The following is a 22,850-nucleotide window of genomic DNA, read 5'->3' on the forward strand; positions in this document are numbered from 1 at the left end:
TAGTTAGCCCTGCGTATTTGTTCCAGATTCCTTCCATGCCCTTTTAAATACTGCGACAATAATGAGAACAGTAACAGAAGAACAGTTGAAACATTGGCAGCTCTCATCCAGATGCACTTCAATTCACGTTTTTTACCCTTATGCTGTATTTTCTACCACTTTAAATTTATGTACAGAGGGCCAAGGTGGTCTCAGGTAGAAATTGTTTCATAAACCACATGCAATTGCAAACATTTTTCACCTGGGTTAGTTGGCGTTTCATTTGCCTCTCACTTGTGCTACTGTTGCATTCCAGGGACACATTCTGTTGCCCCTCTCCTGTGTGCTTGTGATGCTACTTTGGATCTGCTGACCAGCCTGCCAGCACTTTACACACCAACAATAACCCGTGCCACAATAAAAGGGAAATACATGGCCCTGAAACTGAAACTGTCACTGTGAAGTTAAACATGGTGGAGAACGCACAGTGACAAGGACAAGAAATACACACATCATTAAACTAGCAATTAATTTATGTTGACGCATAAATCTAGTCCAAATAAATCAGTTGCTAGTTCAACACTATCCGTGTTTCTAGTCCTTGATCCTGTGCGTCCTCCATCATGTACAGTCGTACCTGACATGCTCTACACGTTTTTGCACTGTCAAGTTTTTAGAATAAAGCAATTTCCCAGTCAAGCTTTGCTGATCCTTTTATTGTGCTTATGCTCAATGTACGAGGGTGGTTCCATAAGTTTCCGGCTCGACCAACTTTTAATAGTCATAGATACGAAACAAGTGCATCACTTTTCGACATGGTCACCCTTAACTTCGATGCACTTTTGACACCTTTCAACCAGCATTCTTATACCCTTGAAAAAATAGGCCGAAGTTTTGTCCGTAAAATGCTGGAAAACTGCCTCTTGCACCTCACTATCGTTCTGAAATCTCCGTCCTCTGAGATCCCTCTTCAAGTTTGAGAACAGGAAGTAGTCACTCGGTGCCAATTCTGGACTGTAGGGTAGGTGGTGAATTTCTTCGAAGTCGCAGTGCAGCCTTGGCAACAGAAGCCGTGTGGACAGGGGCATTGTCCTGGAGCAACTGGACGCGTCGACTCAACCTGCCGCGCCTCTTTTCCTTGATGCCGTCTCGCAGTCGGTGCAGGAGTGAAGCATAATAAGTCGCATTCACTGTGGTGTTCCTCTCTTTGAAGTCGATGAGAAGGATCCCGTGACAATCCCAAAATATTGTTGCCATGATCTTCTTTTTGGATTGTGTGACCTTGGCTTTTCTTGGGGGTGCTTCTCCTGGTTTCCGCCATTCCATCGACTCCTTTCTCGAAATGGGATCATAGTAGAGCACCATAGTCTCATCCCCTGTGACAATTGACTTCAATATTTCTTCTTCGTTCTGTTGACAGAGCTCCAAAAACTCTTTGGCGCAGACGACGCGCTGTTGCTTTTGACCTGACGAGAGAAGTCGTGGCAGCCATCTCGCACTGACCTTTTTGCATGTGAGGGCCCTCGCCGATGATGCGAAAAACGGTTGTTTTGGAAAGCCCCAGCCTTTCTGAGATTTCCTTCACCTTCAGACGCCTGTCGCTCAGCACTTCCTCCTCGACAAGCGACAAATTTTCTTGTGTCACCACTTCCACGGGACGACCATCGCGTGGATCATCTTCAATGGACTCTCGCCCCAGTCGAAACTGCTTAGCCCAGTCTTTTACCGTTGTGTACGACGGAGAGGCTTCCCTGTACACGTTGTCCAGTCGCGCTTTAATTTCGCTAGGCGAAAGTCCCTCTTTGGTCAAGAATTTTATCACAGCGCGGTACTCGATTTTTTCCATTTAGCTGAAGGGCGCACCCTGGCTGTTTGAAATGCCGCTCTCCAACCGAGAAAAGCATGGAGAGAGTTGAGAGTGGTGCTCCGGCACTCCAACAGATGGCGCCACGCGTCCTCAATCGCATTTTCAAATTCGCGCGCATTTTCTACCTCTGGTCGGAATCTTATGGAACCACCGTCGTATATCTACATCACACCACGATCCAAGACATGGACAACAGGAACGAGACAAGTTCCTATGTCTATGCTGCATGACACATGTTTGAATTGAACTGATGTGACTTACAGTTTGTAGTTTGCTGTATGGAAATGCTGGGGCAAAAGGGTGCAAACCACAGCAGTTTATTTGAAAGAAACCTCCTTGAAATGAAACTAGTGCAAGCACACGTACACTCACACAGCCTATAAATACAGACAGAAGCAAAATTCATTGAGATTATGAGCCTTTTTTCAACTGTACTGAGTATTACACTGCACCAAAAATACAAAGTTGACCACAGACCTGGCAAGGAATATCAATATCATAGGAATATCGAATACAACAACTTTTGTACGAAGAGTAAGGGAAATCGGAACGTGTAAACGGAACATGTTGCTGCAATGTGTGGTATCCTGCATATGATGGCGATTGAAAGTGTCTTCTGATTGGCCAAACAGCACATCGAGGTACGTGCCACCTATTTCTTGGGCCAAGGAAGCCCCAGACCGTGCTGGTGACGAGGAATAGACAGTGAACCTTATACACACGTACGAAAAACACTGCTATGTCAGATGCTAATATAAGAAAAGGTAAAGTCACAGAAGCATGCCACCAAAGTGCTATGATGTGTGTCGCTTTGTGCCCATGATCTGTATATATATATATATATATATATATATATAGGGTGTCCACGCTAAGTGTGAACAGATTTTTTAAAAATATATCAATCACTTTTTCCGAGATGAAATCAATTGCAATATAGCATATGCTGAAGGGCACTCCCTAGGGGGGCATTAACACAATCCTAAGGCAATGTCTTAATTAACTTTCAATAATTAACTTTTTAATTATAAAAGCTATGAAGTTGCTCCAATGAGAACATCTGATCTCTTCGGTCACCAGATACCAAAGCCGTTTTGAGAACAAAAATCCGTTCGATAGATCGTCCGCAAAAAATTCGTGAAGGAACGCCATTTTTTTCTTTATTTTATTCATTGCGCATTCTAGAGACGCGTCTTTCCTTCGCCCCCAATACGAGAGGACGAGAGAGCACACTATCGCCTCTTATGTCCTGGAAAAAGATTAAAAGAAAACAGAAAATGCAGCCCAAGATAAGGGCAGTCGCGATAGAGTCACCCGATAGATTTGTGTTTTTGTTTTGTTTCCGTAAGTTAAAGCTAATCTTCTACGCATGAGGCGGAACTGTGCGCTTTCACTCTCTCACACTGGGGGTAAAGGAAAGCCGCTTCTTTGAAGATGCGCAATAAACCGAATTAAGAAAAAAATGGCGTTCCTTCACGAATTTTTTGTGGACGATCTATCGAACAGATTTTTGTTCTCAAAACGGCTTTGGTATCTGGTGACCGAAGAGATCAGATGTTCTCATTGGAGCAACTTCATAGCTTTTATAATTAAAAAGTTAATTATTGAAAGTTAATTAAGACATTGCCTTAGAAGTCTGTTAATGCCCCCCTAGGGAGTGCCCTTCAGCATATGTTATATTGCAATTGCTTTCGTCTCGGAAAAAGTGATTGATATATTGTTAAAAAATCTGTTCACACTTAGCGTGGACACCCTGTATATACATATGTTTACAGTTCAAGCGTGCCACAATCCCAGCTGTGGACGGCCGTTTCGAGCTTCTTGGCTTTCATCGGCACAGCGTAGGGATGTGACGCGCTCTTGGATCGGCACAAACAATGTGTCTCTGCAAGACATCAATGTCCCAGGGTGTTAGCAACGCGTCTGGAGGCAAAGTGCAAAGGCCAGTGCAAAGCCAGTAAGTACAGATACAAATATAAAAAAGAGCAAATGCTCCATGGCTGCACGTGAGGCATATGTTTACAGTTTAAGCGTGCCACAATCTCAGCTGTGGACGGCCGTTTCGAGCTTCTTGGCTCTCATCAGCTCAGCGTGGGGATGTGACACGCTCTTGGGTCGGCAGAAACACTGTGCCTCTGCAAACATGTGCCTCAAGTGCAGCCATGGAGCATTTGCTCATTTTTATATTTGTATCTGTACGTGCTGGCTTTGCACTGCGGCCTCCAGAGGTGTTGCTAACACCATGCAACATTGATGTCTTGCAGAGACACAGTGTTCGTGCCGACCAAAGAGCGTGTCGCATCCCTACGCTGTGCCGATGAGAGCCAAGGAGCTCGCAACGGCCGTCCACAGCTAGGATTGTGGCACGCTTGAACTGTTAACATATGCCTCACGTGCAGCCATGGAGCAATTGGTCATTTTTATATTTGTATATATATACATATATAAAATGAAAAAAAAATAGCCGGACCATTTTTTTCATTTTATACTTCATTGGCTTCCCAGACAACCATCAACGTCCCAGGGACGTCCCAAATTTGTCCCGACATCCTAGTCCCGGTGTAACGTCCCCAGGGCTTCCGTAGGAAGTCACGTCAGGATGAAATAAACATCCGCGACCAGTCATCACCGGATGTTGTATCTGATGTCCTTAGGACGTTGCTGGGATATCCAGAGCTGACGACGCTTCGAATATTCAAAATGTATTCCCAATAATGCAAACACGCAATAATGAAATAAACATGCAATAATAAAATGCAAACACGCCTTAGTTACAATCATCTTCGTTATGCCGCTCACGGATCGCAAGGGTATTAGAGGAATCGCAGAGCAGCTTACTGCAGTTAGTATTATGAGCGTAGCTGAATTTGTATAGTACAACAGGCACACAATTTCAGCTGAAACCTGTCGTGAATTTCTCCCTTAGCGGAGAAGCTGGGGCGGCGACGCTCGCATTGACAAGGGAATCCGCATCGCAAGGGAGAGCAGCGCATCCGCTTCCTCTCCTTTGTTCACGGAAGCAAAAGGCCGCGTTGGACAAAGTGCAACCTGCGTTTGAAGATTGGCGCTGGTGAATCGGCGTAAGTGGAATGAACTCTCACTTTCTTTGACTTGAGAAAATATGCCAAAGGTGAAAAATAAGCGTTACATCTACGACAAAGCTGTACGTGAGGCTAATAATGTATTTGCGCCCTTGCGTGACAACGTGAACGCTTGTGGACACGGCGGTTCATCGAGCTCCGCTGTCGAAACTCCACATTTTGCTCATTACAGCATAGGAGAGGGATCAGACAACCAGTTCAGTGAATCAGTTTCTGGGGAGAGCTATGCTGCTGACAGTTCAAATTCAAATGAGTGGCAGGTCGGTGTATCCTCCGATATCGGAGGACACAATGATTTGATGGAGCGTAGCAGTTATCCCAGACGAGCAGATATCTTCGAAACATCGAACTCTCAGCCTGCTGAACCGACCGCCGAGTCTTTGCTAGACGGACTCAGAAACGGGGCTTTGAAAGAAAATGTGACACACTCTGCGATAAGCTCCTTACTGAAACTCCTTCGGACTCATCGATGTCACGTAAATTTTCCTTGTGATGCTCGTAGCCTTCTTCGTACACCACGAGGTACAGCAGAGCGTACGATAGCCTTGGGCAATGGAAGATACTGTCACTTCGGTACATCGAATGCCCTTCACGTTGTGCTTGATCAGAGACGCGACGTGCCCTCTGTTATTGAATTATCTGTTAATATCGACGGGCTTCCAATAAGTAAAAGTTCGAAGCTTCAGTTGTGGCCAGTTCAGTGCCAGGTTCATAATATGACTGGGGAAAGGCCATTTCTCATCGGAGCGTACGCTGGCCACGAGAAACCGTCTCCAGGAAATGACTTCTTGAAACCCCTCGTGGAGGATCTCAGAGCTCTGCAGACAGATGGAATCACCATCCAGGAGAGAAGTCATGCAGTCGTGATCAAGAGCATTATATGTGACGCACCAGCTCGCGCACTTATTTTTGGAACAAAGGGTCACAATGCTCAGTCTGCCTGCTCGAAGTGTACTGTTGAAGGTGTATATAAAGAAAGAAGAATGTGCTTTCCAAATTCAAATGCGCCATTGCGAAGCGATGAGTCATTTCGAAACCAGGACGACAGTGACTATCATAAGGGAACAAGTATACTCACAGAGCTGGACATTGACTGTGTGTGCTCAGTGCCTCTCGATTACATGCATGTCGTATGTCTTGGAGTCATGAAAAAGCTTTTGAAACTTTGGGTTGCCGGTCCTAAATGTTCTCTCGGCCCAGCTGATAGACACATTCTCTCCCAGAGCAGTGCTGCCCTTAAAAGTTGCATGCCGCGAGAATTTGCCAGAGTTCCACGATCCTTGGATGAGCTAGACAGGTGGAAGGCAACGGAGTTCCGCATGTTTCTTCTCGATACTGGACCTGTCATCCTTAAATCTGTGTTGCCTGGCAACTTGTATACAAATTTCCTGACACTTCACTGTGCGGTCTCTATCCTTGCCAGCAAAGATCTGTGCCAGCACCACGCTGATTACGCAAATGAACTGCTGCGATGCTTTGTGGACCACTTCGCTCGTAGCTACGGGGATCATCATGTATCCCACAACGTGCACTGCCTCATTCACCTGGCTCCAGACGTAAAAAAGCATGGTCAACTGGACTCCTTCAGTGCTTTCGCATTCGAGAATAACATGCAATTTGTAAAGAGACAGTTACGGAAGAAAGAATGCCCACTGGAGCAGCTGTACAACACACTGTCTGAAGACGAAGCAGTCTTCAGTGTTTGCAGCCAAGACACCAGAGGTTTGGATTTCATCGTCCACACACCCAGGGACGTCTTGTACCAGAATGCAGAGGCCCGGAGTACCATATCGTGGAGTTCGAGGAGTACATGTTGGGAACAAACGAAGGGGACAACTGCAGCTCGCTTGGAGGCCGAATCGTCATTATTTCAAATTTTGCCACATTACGGTTGACAGGAGAGCCTTGTGTTGTAGGGCGGGAGTTTCTAGACAAGTGCGACTTGTACAGCCGACCGCGAGACTCTTCTTCCATTGGCATTTACACTATATGCAACCTTTCTGATTTAAGGTGCTGGCCATTAAGACAAGTTTAGAAGATGGTGAAACTACCGTTTAGAGACAGGCATGTTGTAGTGCCTTTATTGCATTAGAGGTTAGTCTACTTATTGCTACTGCGCAGTGCTTATTGTTTCCAGTATATTGCAGCAAATGTTACGTGAATTTCATGCATTCTTGTTATTTAATGTATGTTAAGTATATAACCACTAACATTCAGAGGTTTTAATATGCTTACATTTTTGCAGATGTTTTTGCTTGCACACTTTCCTTAGAAGAACGAAGTCGAAATCGTTCTGGGGAGTCGAAATCGTTCTGAAATCGTAGCTGGGTTAACGGAACAAAATGCAAGTGGCCTAAACCTGCCCATAAAGCAAAGAAGCTAATTTTAAAAAGCACTCCTCCAAGTACTACATGGGAGAGCTACCAAGTTACAGTCAAAGGGGTATTTTGTAAGTAAATCCATACTGTCCACATGAATCGCCGTTATTTTTTATTGAAGAAAGTCGCGTGAGGTTGGCAGTTACCGATATTTCACAGTCTGTGCTTCTTCTGGAAGCAGTGGAAGCTACTTTCCAGAAGACGCACAGGCTGTGCGAAATATTGGCTAATCCCCACCTGAGGCGGCTTTCTTCAATTTGTGTCCTACCGGATCAATGGGTTTTTCTCCACTGTTCTATGCTCTTTTTTGCTTTCATTTCTGTTTAACTATTTGAATACGTAAGTATATGTATTTGTACTGAACACAGGTATTGGTCATAGATGCTTGCACATGCATGTTACACCTGTATAAATTTGATTTTGTAACATCGTGTTGGACTATATGATGCTGATCCTCACCTCCATGACGTATTATCTAGGAATGGTGACAGAGTATCCAGTATAACCATATCTGGTGTTATAACTAGTGTTCCATTTTTATATATTATTAATCAATGCATCAATCAAGCATGCCGCAAGCTAGACCTAGTGCAATATACATCTGACATAAACACAGATTCTGGCGTAGAAACAAAACGGAAACGTCAGCCACCATCTCGTTTCATTGAAAGTAGCCCTGTGATGAACTTGCAAGGTGAATACACATATGTGATCAATTGCTGATAATAGAAACCTTCCTGTTTGTGTACTGTATTTCACGTACAAAGCCCTTGTACCCGAATGTCAGGTGAGCATGTCCGCTATATTTGTAAGCGCAACTACAGAACACATTGTTTTTGTCTTGCAGAGAACAGTACTTTTATAAAGACATTACACATCAGCATTGAATAAGTGTTCAGGGATAACTGAATTTACTTGTGACAATCAGAGAGAAGACAACCAGGTGGCACTCCACTTCACAGCTCAGATGACGAGATACAAGAACGCCCACAGGAGCAGCATGCTATCCCTGCAAGCTACCCACAGCGTTCAGCACGCAGTGAGAATTGAACTATAATTACTTTTGTTAGCCCGGTTTCTATACATGAGCATTTTTATTAGTATGGTGTTACGAAAGAACATAATTAATGACGTGTGTAAACTGGTCAACAAACCAGTGTAACCAGAATAATGCTTCAAAATAGTACGATAGAAACTGTCCTTGCATTTTGGTATGTAAAAAAATGCATCTCGTTACTGATAGCACCATAGCAGTGTTACCACCATGTGCAGCAGTGCACCATGCTAGTATTGCTTTCAAAGTGCAATAGAACATTGCATTCAGTGATGCTATGTCTGACCGATATAGTCCTGTAAATCGCTTAATGTTGCAACTCTAGTGTATTTTGTTTAATTCTGAAATAAGACACTGTACATAGCAGATGCTTATGCTGCTTCATGATTGAAAAAAAGATAAACTTGTGCCTTAAATGGCAAAGTTAGCTTTGTTGTCGTAAATGGCTTAATGTTATTAAAATGGCACCGCATATTTTGGTTAATAGGGAAACGCAATCGAGCTCTACCGCCTCTTGACGACTCCGATGAGGACCACCATGTAGATTCTACGGATCTTCCTCACGTTCCTCCTAAATTTCATCGGAGCTCGTCTCAATGTAAGACAAGTCTCAACAGCATTTAAATTTGTTAAATTTTATTGCACTTCCACAATACTGCATATGTCTCTAGGTGATGAAATTGAAGGACCAGCTTTCACAGCCCGAATGGGAAACGTTATCAGCTCAGGAGATAACAGAAATGGTGAGTGCTGTATATGGCTATTAAATAAGCTATGCTCTAACGCCCAATTCTCCGTGAACTTTGTCACGGCAGACACAACCTCAACCGTTTCCTCAGAAGCTGTGCTATCCGGAATGCAAGGTATGGTTCCCTACACTATATATAGAGTCAGAAGTTTTCTGGAAATACTTTTTTTCTGAATTTGGGGTAAAAATCGAGTTATATGTGGATGGGCACATTCAGTTGATGACAGGCCGGTCTTTTCAGTCTGCTATTAACAATCGGGTTTTGTTCAGTTTCTGTATGCTGGTGGCAGCTATCATATTATCATAACATGATGTGCTGTAACAGTGTTGCTGCTTGATACTTCCTACAAAGACCACTACATAATTTGCTAAGTTTTATTTGTTAACAAATCTTGAAATGTGGGTTCAGGAAAGCAGCTAGCATGCAAGTTTCCTTTCCTATGAAGTTTCCAGAAATTGAGTACACCACTGACCCGTTAAGGTTGACAAACCAGCCTGAGGATAGACAGGACAGAGTGCAATAAGTCAAGTATTGTATCCAGCAGCACCCATAATGCCTTGAAGTGAGCTTCATGTAGTTCAGAGAGCTTGTGGCGAAAGCCTGCTTACAGAGTAGCCTTGCTGTTAATTGCAAGAATAATAATTGGGGGTTTACGTCGCGAGGCAACGGAGATCTGTTCATTGCAATCAATTATACGAAAAATAAGAATTTTCTGATATGTCTATTTGATTTGAAGATAGAATCAACATTCAAGTATCCTCGTGTATCTGGTGCTCAAAGGCTGCACACGGGCTTCTCATATGTCTGGTACTCACACTTATGAGCTGTTAGGAGCATGTGCCATATATTCTGTTTTTAGTTTGCCCAGCAAAAATTTTCCCAGAACCACAAGTGTACTATTAGCACACTACACTTATAACAAAAAGTGGAGACTGTTTCCGGGACACCTGATAGAATACTATAACAAAGCTTGTACATACAGGGTGTTTAACCTAAGGTGATAAAAAATTATAACTGGCGACGTACTCGCCGGAGGATTGTGTGACTTTCGGCAATTACCTTCTAGAAACTTTTGCCACCGTGCCTTTTACTTTTTGCCTTTTACTTTTGCCAAGACTTTGGTCAATTTTTAATTGAGGGGAATTTATTTTGTTCAATTGAACTCTGAAAACTGCCAAGCGAACCTCACTTTTTTTTATAGAAATATGAAGTCCTCCCCGGATAACCACAGACCCAACAAAAACTATGCACAGTATTGCAATGGAAATAGTCGAAAAAACTAGTGAAAATTACGCTTTAGCCCCGCCTGCTTGATTTTCGCAAAGAAGAGCGCGCTGTAGATGCGTGGAGACGAGGAAGTGCCCCCGCCTCTTGTCTTAACTTTCGTTCCCCCGCTTTGACCTTGATGCTGGTGGCTACTGACTTATCACAAAGAAAACAAAATAACCGTCTTATCACAAGGAAGGAAAAACAAATGACGGCGGGGACACTTCTCCCTCTAGACGCACTTGTCGCGCGCGCGTTTTTGCGAAAATCTGCAGGCGGGGCTAAAGCGTAATTTTCACAATTTTTTTTCGACTATTTCTGTTGCGATACTGTGCATAGTTTTTGTTGGGTCCGTGGTTATCCGTGGAGGACCTCATATTTCTGTAAAAAAAGTGAGGTTCGCTTGCCAATTTTCAAAGTTAAATTGAAAAAATAAATTTCCCTCAATTAAAAATTGTCCAAAGTCTTCCTAAAGTGTGGTAAAAGTTTTCAGAAGGTACTTCCCACAATCCTCCGGCTAGTACGTCGCCAGTTAGAATTTTTGATCACCTTAGGTGAAACACCCTGTATAAGCTTAGGAGCAGAGTATGAACATTTCAAGCCTTTGCGCTCCCATTCCTCTGTATCATCACGTGAACGTCACCAATCTTGGAAAGCCATGTACCTCTTTTCTAGACGGTCTGGATGGTCTCAGTAATCTGGGTCAACCTTCAAAGAGGGCAATTCCGGATGCTGGTGAGTAATTTTGTTTTGAGTGCTGTTATTCCAGGTGAGTCTACTTATCTGGGCATAGTAGAATTGGAACCGCCCTCCGTGGAAGGCTCCTGCGATTGGCTGCCAGCCTTATCACGATGCCCCCGCTTCGCGATGTAGTGCCGGCTCTCCCTCTCCCCACTTGGCCGCGCCACACTACATTCGCGCGTGCAGAGCAATTCTTGTGTGGGGGAGGGGTGAAGTGTATGACTTACGTTGTCACTGACTATAGTAACATTTCATTTCATCAGAGTTTAAGAGTGGTTTCGCCTGATCTGTACAACCTTTGTTTTAGAATTTCAGCGACAGATTCTGAGACTCTCAACCTCGTCAGGCTAACACAGCAGCTACACACAGATGTTCTTCAAGCAATTCTTGATCGCCACCTTAACGTTGATACCGGCGTCAACCCTGGTGCTGCTGCCGCTGCCCTAATTGATGGTCCGTTTTCTACTCCTGAAGGTCTTGAAGAGTTCTGTGCTACGCTTCAGAGACCACAAAAAGCACGACTTGTAAGCAGGGCTGTCTTAATGCAATTTTCAATTTATTTTCTGCTTGTATTCTTTCTCATTGTGTGTGATCTGAGTCCTTTTGTTCTCCAGAAATTTCACTAAAACAAAATGAAATACAGTGCATGCCTTTTGAATGCATTACTGTACATGATATTAAGCTTCTACATACTCATGAATGTAACGTCACTTTCAAATCATGGGAGCTAAACTTTTATTGTACCACAACAGGCTCGGGAGCTCTCTACGCTTGGAGGAGGAACAGTGAGACAAGCAACCAGAAACATGCTGTCCTACCTAATGACTGATGACGTCGCAAATCAATATAGCTGGTTTGGCCAGAAAGGAAAGAAGAAGTTTGCTGCATTGAACTATGGTGAGCTAGAATGAATGGTGTGCTGAACGGCGACTGAAACCGGGTCGTGACGACGGACCTGCCGATAGGCGGCTACAAAGGGCTCGGCCCGCTGCCGCTTTTTGCGCCCTCAAGGCCACGTGACCGCATGCGCAAAGAGCACCTGGGAGCGCCAGGGAGTTCCCGCGATGGCCGAAATTGAAGCAATCTGGCAGATACAGGGGGAGAGAGAAAAAAATGTGGGCGTGCTGATACGTCACGCTGCAGAGATATGATTACGACGAGCGGAGGTGTTCGCGTTTTGGAATGTTGTGATGAAGGCACTGTCTCAGTGCCTTTCGATTCCTTCTTGGGATAATCGGGAGATAATTTTCTTCGGGCAATAAGGAATACCTCTGGTTCTGCTACATCGCTTCTGCGCGAAATCCCCTAATTAAAGAGGTTAATTAATGATTTTTAGGTAATTAGTGACCTTGTTGTTACATACTTTCTTCGAGAGGGTGTTCGCCTAGCCATATATAACTCAAAGAAAAATAAATAAATAAAAGGGAGGAATGGAGTGGACTTTCACTGCTGCAAGCTTGTTGAAGATACTAAAAAAGTATTCAAGTCAAGATACCAAATACTGCCTTTTAAAAGTATTTGTAAGATACCAAGTTACTCCCAAAAGCACTTAACGTAAAGTAACTTGAGTAGAGTATTTTTGTTATGTACAATTCTGTGCGAAGCTCTCACATGTTTTGTGAGGTAGCACAAAGGCATTCCATTCCAGTATCCTTGGGTACATCACACAGATACGTTATGTATAAATTAATGTATATGGAAGTGACTTCGATACGTTTGCTGCTTGCTGTTTGTCTGTATATGCCCAGCCCCTGTTTGGTAATAAAATATCTCAGTTTTCAGACATGTTGGAAGGCTGCTAAAATTTTGGTCGCAAGATGTTTTACACACCATTGTTGTACAACCCAACATGATGCGCTTGTGGTATAATGCAATGATACACTGGTGCACAATGTATAAAGTTTTGGGTGCGACAGACTGACCATCGCGACACACGCTCCGCAAGTCACACAAATCCTGCCCCTGAAGTTTCGTTTAAGACGCCATTTCCAAAAACAGCGTCATGTACTAATAGATGCAGAGTATTTGGAAAATCAGTCAGAGACCTCAGCCAGTTCTTGACATCAAATTATGCAAGCTGAAGAACATCTCCTTAATTACTTCATAACATGTAATCGCGTCGTTTGACAAGCAAAAGTCGGGGTGTACTATGTATTTGTCGCGAACATCGTACAAAAGGTAGTAGAAGGTGAGATCCTGTTTAGACAGAAAGTCAGATCCTGTAGAAACACTGTCTCTTTTTTACCTTCGTCGTAGAAGCAATGGTTTTTGCTTACGATTTCAGAACAGGGTTTATACACTATGTCACTGCTCTCTCCCTTTCCCGGCATTTCGCAATGCAACAAGCTTTCTATTTCACAGTTGGTATATAATCAGAATGAATCAGCTGGACTAGAAAGCATGGTATGCTTTGTAGTCCAGCTGACTCATTCTGATTATATATCAACTGTGAAACAGAATTTCAGGATCATTTGTGTGTATTGGTCTTCATATAGTCTTTAAGATTATTGCATGGCGAAATGCCGGGAAAGGGGGAGAGCAGTGACACAGTGTAGATACCTTGTTCTGTATTCCCCTTTGGTACCCGTACGAAAGGGGAAAACAACAACAGTTCCAGCAGAATAGACTCTTCCTACTGGCTGAGGTGAGCGTCTCTCAAAACGAGGGCGCATTCTCAGCGCAACAGTTCTTAGTGTTCGCTCCATGCTGAGCAGTGACCTGTACTTTGTTTCCATGGACGCCACCACAGAGCAGCCAAGTTCGCAAAGTACATCATGACTGATAAAAAAAGAGAGAGGGGGGAGAACATTCAGAACTTTAGTGCTCAGGAGCAGATGTCTTCCTAACAAATCCGCCCAAATTTTGGAAGATAGCTTCAGCAGAACCAGCAATCCCAAAGGGGGTCAAGTCCAGGCCACTCCGTGAACGCTGGTAAATCTGCGGCGGCCCACCTGGTGCTAGGGTCACTATGCGTTAGAATGTGAGGTGCCCTTTTATGCTGACATGGCATGCCGAGACTGGGAGGTGACCCGGGTTCGAATCTCGGAGGAAGCTGTGCTGTCTGAAGCCGGGCTTTCCTCGTACACTTTAAGACAAATGTCAGTTGCCTATGAATTCGGTCCAGAACGTCCCCCCCCCCCCTCCCGCCCGAGCAGCATGTGCCACCAGACAGGGAGGCAGATCGCTCGGAAGTATCCACTACCTTTTATGCTACGCAGACAGTGTATACCGTCCGTCCTATTTTGATACAGCATTCAGGGTTACCCCCCGTAATTTCACTAATCTTTATCATTTCCAGAAAGACATCGTCGCGCTGTTATCAGGTATCATGATACATGCCGAGCGCGGCTGCTATTTGCTTCATCTTCGTTCTTAAGGAAAAGTTGTCTGTGTCCGCTGCAAACGAAGCTGTTCCATAATTTATAGTCTTTTTCTTCAGAAATTCGGCATTGTTATCTGACTACTCGCACTTTCACTCATTCAGCTGGTGAATATTCGGAAAACAAGGACGGTATAATGTTTATTTTATTGCAGATTTTATCTTATTGTTCTTACTTCCAACTTTAGCGACGCTCTTCCATTGCTTGCTATTGAATACCGGCATTCAACAAACCAGTTACATGTAAAGAAATTTTATTGGCCTTATATGATGGTGTGTACAATAAAAAAAACGCGAGATGTACACATACAGGCTGTACGGGCTAAAACAATGTGCGGGTTCCTGTCATGATCGTCTGCCATCTCACTCCAAAAATAGGGCAACAGACCGTGGTCTGGCTCCCCCGAAGTGTTTGGCGAAAAATGTATGTGTGTGGGGGGACTGTTTATAGAGGTCATCGTACAAGTGATCCGGAGTCTTGGGCTTGCGGTCGTTGGAACCATTAACTCAGACTGACTTCGGCCGACCGTGGGATTGTTTAAGGGAAAAGCACGTTGTGTCTGTGTGTATCGTATATCTTCCCGAGGTGTGTAACGGGAAACGTATCTTCGCGCACTGTGTCTTCCTCCCCCGAGGAACATAATAAGAGGCCTGTAGACGCTAAGGCGCCACACATAAAACAAGTGTCAAAAACGAAGAGTGAGAAAGAAAAGAAAAAAACCTCTGGGAGCGTAGTGGGATTAAGAGGGCAGTTGGCAAGGTGTGGCCGCGAAGCGAGGACGGCTGAGGCCGTGGTGCCGACTCCGGACTTTGTGTGTGAGAACTCTGCGATGCGATGGACTGAGTGAGAACATCGCAAGGGAGCCGTGTGCGGTTGTGGACTTTCCAGACATCAAAGAAACCACCAGCGCAAGAGTGTCGTGACCCATCATCGTCGAGCATTCCACTAGACGCACCCAGCACCCGCCTTCGCAGGAGTCCGACAGATATGTACCACACCAGTACTGTTGCACTGATATCGTTGCTAGCATTTGTTGGATTTCTCAGTAAAATGTTGCAAATGTCGACTCTTTGCTAGTCTCCCAATTTCCTTCTTGCCGAGGTCCAAATTACCTGCACGATGTGGCGTCACTGCCCGGGAAACTTAAACTAAGAGCGGAGTGGTCTGTCCCTAATAGGCCGTCCCCTCGGAGTTGGTGACGAACCCGACCACATTTTCGTGACAAATCTGGCGTCCGCGACAGGACGTTGGTCATTGTAGAAGGCGGAGCTAGCGAAGTTGACTTTTGCTGAGAGATTGTGTGCGAGTTGGAACTGTCGAGCATTGTGTTGCATAGAGTTTGAGCAGTGTCGAGCAGTGTCGCGCAACTTGGTCTGGGAGAGTTCTAGCTGCGACGATAGTGTACCGGAAGGGCACCCGAATAACTCAGGGTTGAGTTGGGAGAATACGGAACTCGTGCGGCGAGTCATTCGTGAGCTGCGCCGGAAGAGGTGCAAGGGCTACAGTAGAGGTAGCAGGAGGCCGTCTAGGTCGTATAGTGTGTGAGAGAAGAGAAGCGTTGTTAAGTGTCGTGATTGAGGGCCAAGAAGAAGGCCAGTAACAAGAAAACATGGAGATAGAAAAACTCACAGTCTTGGGAAGAGAGTTCGGTCTGGAAGGAGAAGAGCTCCGGGCGTGGGTAGATGAAGAAAGAAAGCGTGAACGGGAAGCAAGGGCTACCGAAAGAGAGCGAGCTAGGGAAGCAGCCGCCATGGAAGTCAAGATTTTGGAGATGAAGCTCCGACTTCAAGAGCAAGGTCAAAATGGGAGCGCTGTCGTATCTGAGAGTAATGCAACCAGTCAAAGTGGAATAATGTGGAACCTGAGTCCTAACAAGCTGCTTGCGCCCTTTGATGAAAAGAAGGACGAGCTTGACGCGTACATTCTCCGCTTTGAAAGAATCGCAGCGGGACAAAAATGGCCCGAGGATCAGTGGGCCGTTGCGCTAAGCATGTGTCTCACCGGTGAGGCACTGAGCGTATTTAGTCGGCTAACGCCAGCAGATTCGGTGGTGTACGAAAAGGTCAAGACGGCTTTGTTGCAGCGATTCCGTTTTACCGCTGATGGTTTTCGAGATAGGCTCCGGAACAGCAAGCCGGCCGACGGAGAAACGGCATCGCAGTATTACTCGCGTCTTGGAAACTATTTTGACCGATGGATAGAACTGGCAAGCATTAAGAAGGAGTACGGCGACCTGCGAGACTTGATGCTCTCCGAACAGTTTTTGAAGGACTGTAGGCAGGATTTGGCGCTTCATCTGAAGGAGAGAAAGTCAAAGACGACAGCTGAGATGTTGGAGCTGGCCGACCATTTCCAGCAAGCACAACGTCAAACGAGACTGGGGAGACAGGTAACGTCAGATCCAAAGCGACCTGAGACCCAAGGCAGGGCCAATGCAGATAACCCTACGGGTAGCAAGGGGAACTCCAGACCCCCCGTAAAGTGTTTCTTATGCAATAAGATTGGACATCGTGCGGCTGACTGCCGAAGTAATTTCTCCAGAAACCAACGGAGCACGTCCTGCTGGAAATGCGGGAAGAATGGACATCGTGCTAACGACTGTTCCAACCAGCCGACCGCAAGCAGCCAGAGCTCCTGCTTCGTGACGGAAGAACAAGCGGTGCCAGGAAACGCTCCCTACGTGGAATTAAAGGATGGCACTCAAGTGCCGGTGGTGAACGCGTTGTCACCCAGGGCTACAATGTTTCAGGGGAACGGACTGCCAGTTGTACCGGGAGAAGTCGAGGGCCAGCACGTAAAGGTTCTTCGGGACACGGGAAGTAATACCGTAGTGGTTAGAAAATCCTTGGTGCCGGAGGGTAGTTTTACAGGAAAGCGAAGCGCTGTCTACCTGGTAGACCGCACCATCAGATACTTGCCCGAGGCCAGGGTGACAGTAAGCACGCCATATTACGAGGGAGAAGTGATGGTCAAGTGTATGGATGACCCCCTTTATGATTTGGTCCTTGGAAACATTGCCGGGGTACGAGACGTTGCTGATCCGAACCCGGACTGGCGAACGGAGAGCGAGATTTCGGTGCAAACACCAGTTAGCCCCCAGGACGAAGAAATCCAAGAGCAGCACAGCAAGCCGAGTTGCGACCCGGATAAAAGTGCCGCTATGCAAACGAGGGCCCAGGCAAGGAAAGAGTCCAAGCTTAAGGCTTTGAAGGTCCCCGCATCCGTTCACAGTACCGGAACAGACCTCGCCAAGGAACAGGCAGAGGATTCCAGTCTAAAGGCGTGTTTCAACAAACGCGGCAAGGTTATCCAGTGCAAGCGGTCGAAAGGGAGTCAGGAGTTCTTCATGAAAAATGATTTACTTTTCCGGAGATTTACACTGCCATCGGGGCGCTGTCTTGAGCAGCTCGTGCTGCCTACGGGGCGGAGGCAAGACGCTATGCGCGCAGCGCATGATGGTATGATGTCAGGGCACCAAGGAATAAAGAAAACCACTGATCGTGTCACGCAAGAATTTTACTGGCCGGGAATGCAGGAGGACATACAGCGATATGTGAAGTCCTGCGACGTTTGCCAGAAGACGACTCCGAAAGGAAAGGTTACGAAAGCCCCCTTGGGTCGTGTCCCAATCATTGACACACCATTCCAGAGAGTCGCCGTGGATATCGTCGGTCCAATCTCACCCCCTTCTGATCGCGGGAATCGGTATCTGCTCACTTTGGTAGACTATGCCACTAGATACCCGGACGCTGTGGCATTGCCAAGCATAGAGTCGGAGAGGGTAGCCGAGGCCCTTGTGGAGATGTTCTCTCGTGTTGGTGTCCCCAGGGAAGTTCTAAGCGACAGGGGATCCAATTTCACATCGGAGATGATGCGGGAAGTCGACCGCCTATTATCGGTGAAACATTTAACTACAACCCCGTACCACCCAATCGCAAATGGCCTCGTGGAAAAGTTCAACGGAACGTTTAAGCAGATGCTTAGGCGCATGTGTGCAGAAAGGCCCAAAGACTGGGATCGCTACGTAGCAGCGTTGCTTTTTGCCTACAGGGAAGTACCTCAGACAAGCTTGGGTTTTTCACCCTTTGAGCTTTTATACGGGAGGCACGTTCGGGGCCCCCTTTCCTTGTTGAAAGACATTTGGACCAACGCCGATTTGGACGCTGAGACTAAAACAACGTACGAGTATGTGCTGGATCTTCGGAATCGATTGGAAGATTCGTGCAAGGTGGCACACGAAGCATTGGCTCAATCGAGAGAAAAGTACGAAAGGTACTACAACCGCAGGGCGAAAGAGCGCAAGCTGGAGGTGAATGACAAGGTTCTTATATTGCTGCCCACAAGTAACAACAAGCTTGTCATGCACTGGAAAGGCCCATTTCCAGTCACAAGCAAAAAGAGCGACTTAGACTATGAGGTTGATCTAGGTTCAAAGAGGAAGATTTTCCACATCAACATGCTAAAACGGTATGAGGAACGGAAAGAGGCGGCAGAAGAAGCATCAGCTACATGGGTTTGTGGGATGGCAACGTTACAAGATCCGGGCGATGAGACTGATCTACTCGTGCCCAGCCTGGAAACAAAGGAAAGCTATAAAGACGTCACGTGTTGTGGAGACTTATCCGCGGAACAGAAAGGGCAGGCAGTTGATATTTTACGGGAGTTCGCATTCTGCTTAACTGACATTCCGGGCAAGACCTCATTTGTAGAATGTGATTTGAAGACAACTACGAACCTCCCAGTGAACATAAAGCAGTACCCGCTGCCATTTGCAACCAGAGAGATAGTTGACTATGAGGTAGATAAAATGCTCCAGTTGGGAACCGAACCGATCCAGTTGGGAACCGAACCGACTGTGCGTCGATTATCGACGCCTGAACGACGTGCTCGTGCCGGATTCAGAACCCATCCCGCGAGCAGATATCGTGTTTGCAAGGGTGGGGCAAAGACGTTATTTTTCGAAATTTGACTGCGTCAAGGGATACTGGCAGATACCATTGACGGAAACATCGAAAGAGAAGACGGCTTTTTCAACGTCTGCAGGGCACTTTCAATTCAAGTTTATGCCCTTTGGTATTAAAACAGCCCCAGCAGTGTTTTCTCGTCTGATGCAGAGGCTGTTTCACGGGATGAGCGGCGTCCATCACTACTTCGATGATATTCTGCTGGCGACAGACACATGGGAGGAGCACTTGGAATTGTTGAGAGAGGTGCTGACACGTGTCGCTACGGCGGGATTGACAGTGAGACCAGCAAAGAGCCAAATCGGGTTCGCAGAGATAAATTTTCTTGGGCATAATTTGGGTTGGGGCACCTTGTCTGCGATGCCAGAAACACTTGAGAGGATCCGAGATGCTCCCCGGCCCAAAACGAAAACACAAGTGCGATCGATTCTCGGCCTCACCGGCTATTATCGGGAATTCATCCCAAACTACGCCGCAATAACGGCGCCGCTTACGGAACTGACCAAGAAGCAGAAAAGTAATCAGGTGGTCTGGACCGCAGAGCATGAAACAGCATTTCGGGAACTAAAGCGAATGTTGGCAGAGCCACCTATTCTACGGCTGCCGGACTTCAGCCGGCCGTACACTCTGAGAACTGACGCTTCGGAGGTGAGCCTAGGAGCCATATTGCTTCAAGAACACGAAGGTGTCTACCACCCCGTTGCCTACGCCAGCCGAAAACTTCTTCCCCGAGAGGCAGCGTATTCAGCTATAGAGCGTGAAGGTCTCGCGCTCGTTTGGGGGATACAGAGATTTCATATCTATTTGTACGGGACACAGTTCACGGTGCAATCAGACCATGAACCACTCAGATACATCAATCGATCAAAGCACTTGAACAGCCGCATACTCAGGTGGAGTTTGTTACTTCAAGAGTACGAGTTCCGAGTTGAATATATCAGGGGTAGTGAGAACGTTGGCGCAGACTACCTCAGTAGAGTTGAGGTAATATAACACTGTTGTGAACGCGATTCGGAACTGAGCATCATATATCTGTAGGAACGACATTGTATGTCAACTACATTGTATCCGACCTGAATGCGGGCATAATCAGAATTGTTATCCTATGTTTGTGTTTGATGACTGATTTTTTTATGGGCTCCGTAAGCACTTATAAGATGTGTGTGAAGATACTGTTCTGCATTGTAGCATTGTACGAGGCCTGTACTTATACCCAAGGCAACATATGTTCACTGTATCATGTTTTTGTTCAACAGTTGTACCACATTGGGGGGATCATGTGAGTCATATCGGGCCTTACGATAAGTGAAGGACAGATGTCAGTCGATCAAGGAAGTAATGGTAAACGTTCAACATAACGTTTTCTGAAATGGGGGGAAGTTGTCATGATCGTCTGCCATCTCACTCCAAAAATAGGGCAACAGACCGTGGTCTGGCTCCCCCGAAGTGTTTGGCGAAAAATGTATGTGTGTGGGGGGACTGTTTATAGAGGTCATCGTACAAGTGATCCGGAGTCTTGGGCTTGCGGTCGTTGGAACCATTAACTCAGACTGACTTCGGCCGACCGTGGGATTGTTTAAGGGAAAAGCACGTTGTGTCTGTGTGTATCGTATATCTTCCCGAGGTGTGTAACGGGAAACGTATCTTCGCGCACTGTGTCTTCCTCCCCCGAGGAACATAATAAGAGGCCTGTAGACGCTAAGGCGCCACACATAAAACAAGTGTCAAAAACAAAGAGGGAGAAAGAAAAGAAAAAAACCTCTGGGAGCGTAGTGGGATTAAGAGGGCAGTTGGCAAGGTGTGGCCGCGAAGCGAGGACGGCTGAGGCCGTGGTGCCGACTCCGGACTTTGTGTGTGAGAACTCTGCGATGCGATGGACTGAGTGAGAACATCGCAAGGGAGCCGTGTGCGGTTGTGGACTTTCCAGACATCAAAGAAACCACCAGCGCAAGAGTGTCGTGACCCATCATCGTCGAGCATTCCACTAGACGCACCCAGCACCCGCCTTCGCAGGAGTCCGACAGATATGTACCACACCAGTACTGTTGCACTGATATCGTTGCTAGCATTTGTTGCATTTCTCAGTAAAATGTTGCAAATGTCGACTCTTTGCTAGTCTCCCAATTTCCTTCTTGCCGAGGTCCAAATTACCTGCACGATGTGGCGTCACTGCCCGGGAAACTTAAACTAAGAGCGGAGTGGTCTGTCCCTAATAGGCCGTCCCCTCGGAGTTGGTGACGAACCCGACCACATTTTCGTGACAGTTCCCCAAACACACTTCCTTCGGTTCTTGCATAGAGTCTCATTTCTTGCAAACAGCGAGCAACAAGCAGTATGATGTGATTGTGAACAGTAGACACATTATCGCCGAAGTTCTTTCCACTTGTACGTACACCAGCTAAGGGGTTCAGAACCATAGGTCGGCATTTTGCTAAGAATTCATTCAACATCACATCATGGTCAGTTTTCCGCAAAGCCCATCACATCACATCACGGTCATAAGCCATCACATCACGAGCCCGTAACTCAAGTTCAACCTCAGAATTCATCACTTCATAACCCCTCATTCAACTTCAACTTCAGAATTCATCACATCATAACCCATCATTCAACTTCAACTTCAGAACCCATGACGTCACATCACATCATTCAACTTCAACTTCAGAATCCATCACATCATAACCCATCATTCAACTTCAGAACCCATCATCAGAATTCAACTTCAGATCCCATCGCAGTTTTGAAGTTGAATTCCTATGATGGGTTCTGAAGTCGGTGATGGATTTTGAAGTTGAAGTTTGTGATGGGGTTTTGAAGTTGAATTCCTATGATGGGTGCTGAAGTCGGTGATGAGGTTTTTGAAGTTGAACTCCAACAAAGGCCTACGTGGGGTGTGCCCGGCTGCAGGATTACGACGCTAGCGTCCTGCTCGCCTGTGTTTGCAGGGTTTCCTGGTAGTGGCAGCAAAAGCGTAAACGAAGGAGGGGTATGCTGTTTGGAGGGCGCGGTCAGCCTGCACTCGGTTGGACTTGGAAGCAGGGTTTACCAATGAAGGAGGAAAGGGAGGGATGCCACGTTTGACCTCCGCTGTCGCATGCGAACAGCGGAAGGTGTATTGCTTGCGCGGTAGGGTTGTTGCACAATATTGCGCCCGTTGTTGAGTTAGCGCATAGCACATTGCGCGTTCATGTGGCTTCGGGTGACCGCTGATGGGGTTTTGAAGTTGAATACCAACGAAGGCCTACGTTGGTGAGCCGGGCTGCTCGCTGCTGGAGGATTACGACGTTGGCGTCTTCCTCGCCCCTGTTAGCGTGGATTTCCTGGTAGTGGGGGCGAAAGCGTAAGCGGAGGAGGGGTATGCTGTTTGGAGGGTG

The 22,850-nt window shown here is 46.2% G+C and overlaps 1 protein-coding gene across 1 annotated transcript; it reads left to right on the top strand.

Moving 5' to 3' along the window:
* Window positions 1–16,121: 16,121 nt before the first annotated feature.
* LOC135381781 (uncharacterized) lies at window positions 16,122–19,481 on the top strand. Its single transcript, XM_064612565.1, has one exon. The coding sequence runs from the start codon at window positions 16,122–16,124 to the stop codon at window positions 19,479–19,481; it is 3,360 nt and encodes a 1,119-aa protein (XP_064468635.1).
* Window positions 19,482–22,850: the final 3,369 nt, after the last annotated feature.

The sequence above is a fragment of the Ornithodoros turicata genome, chromosome 1 (assembly GCF_037126465.1).
Source record: "Ornithodoros turicata isolate Travis chromosome 1, ASM3712646v1, whole genome shotgun sequence".
In the NCBI taxonomy this organism is placed as follows: domain Eukaryota; kingdom Metazoa; phylum Arthropoda; class Arachnida; order Ixodida; family Argasidae; genus Ornithodoros; species Ornithodoros turicata.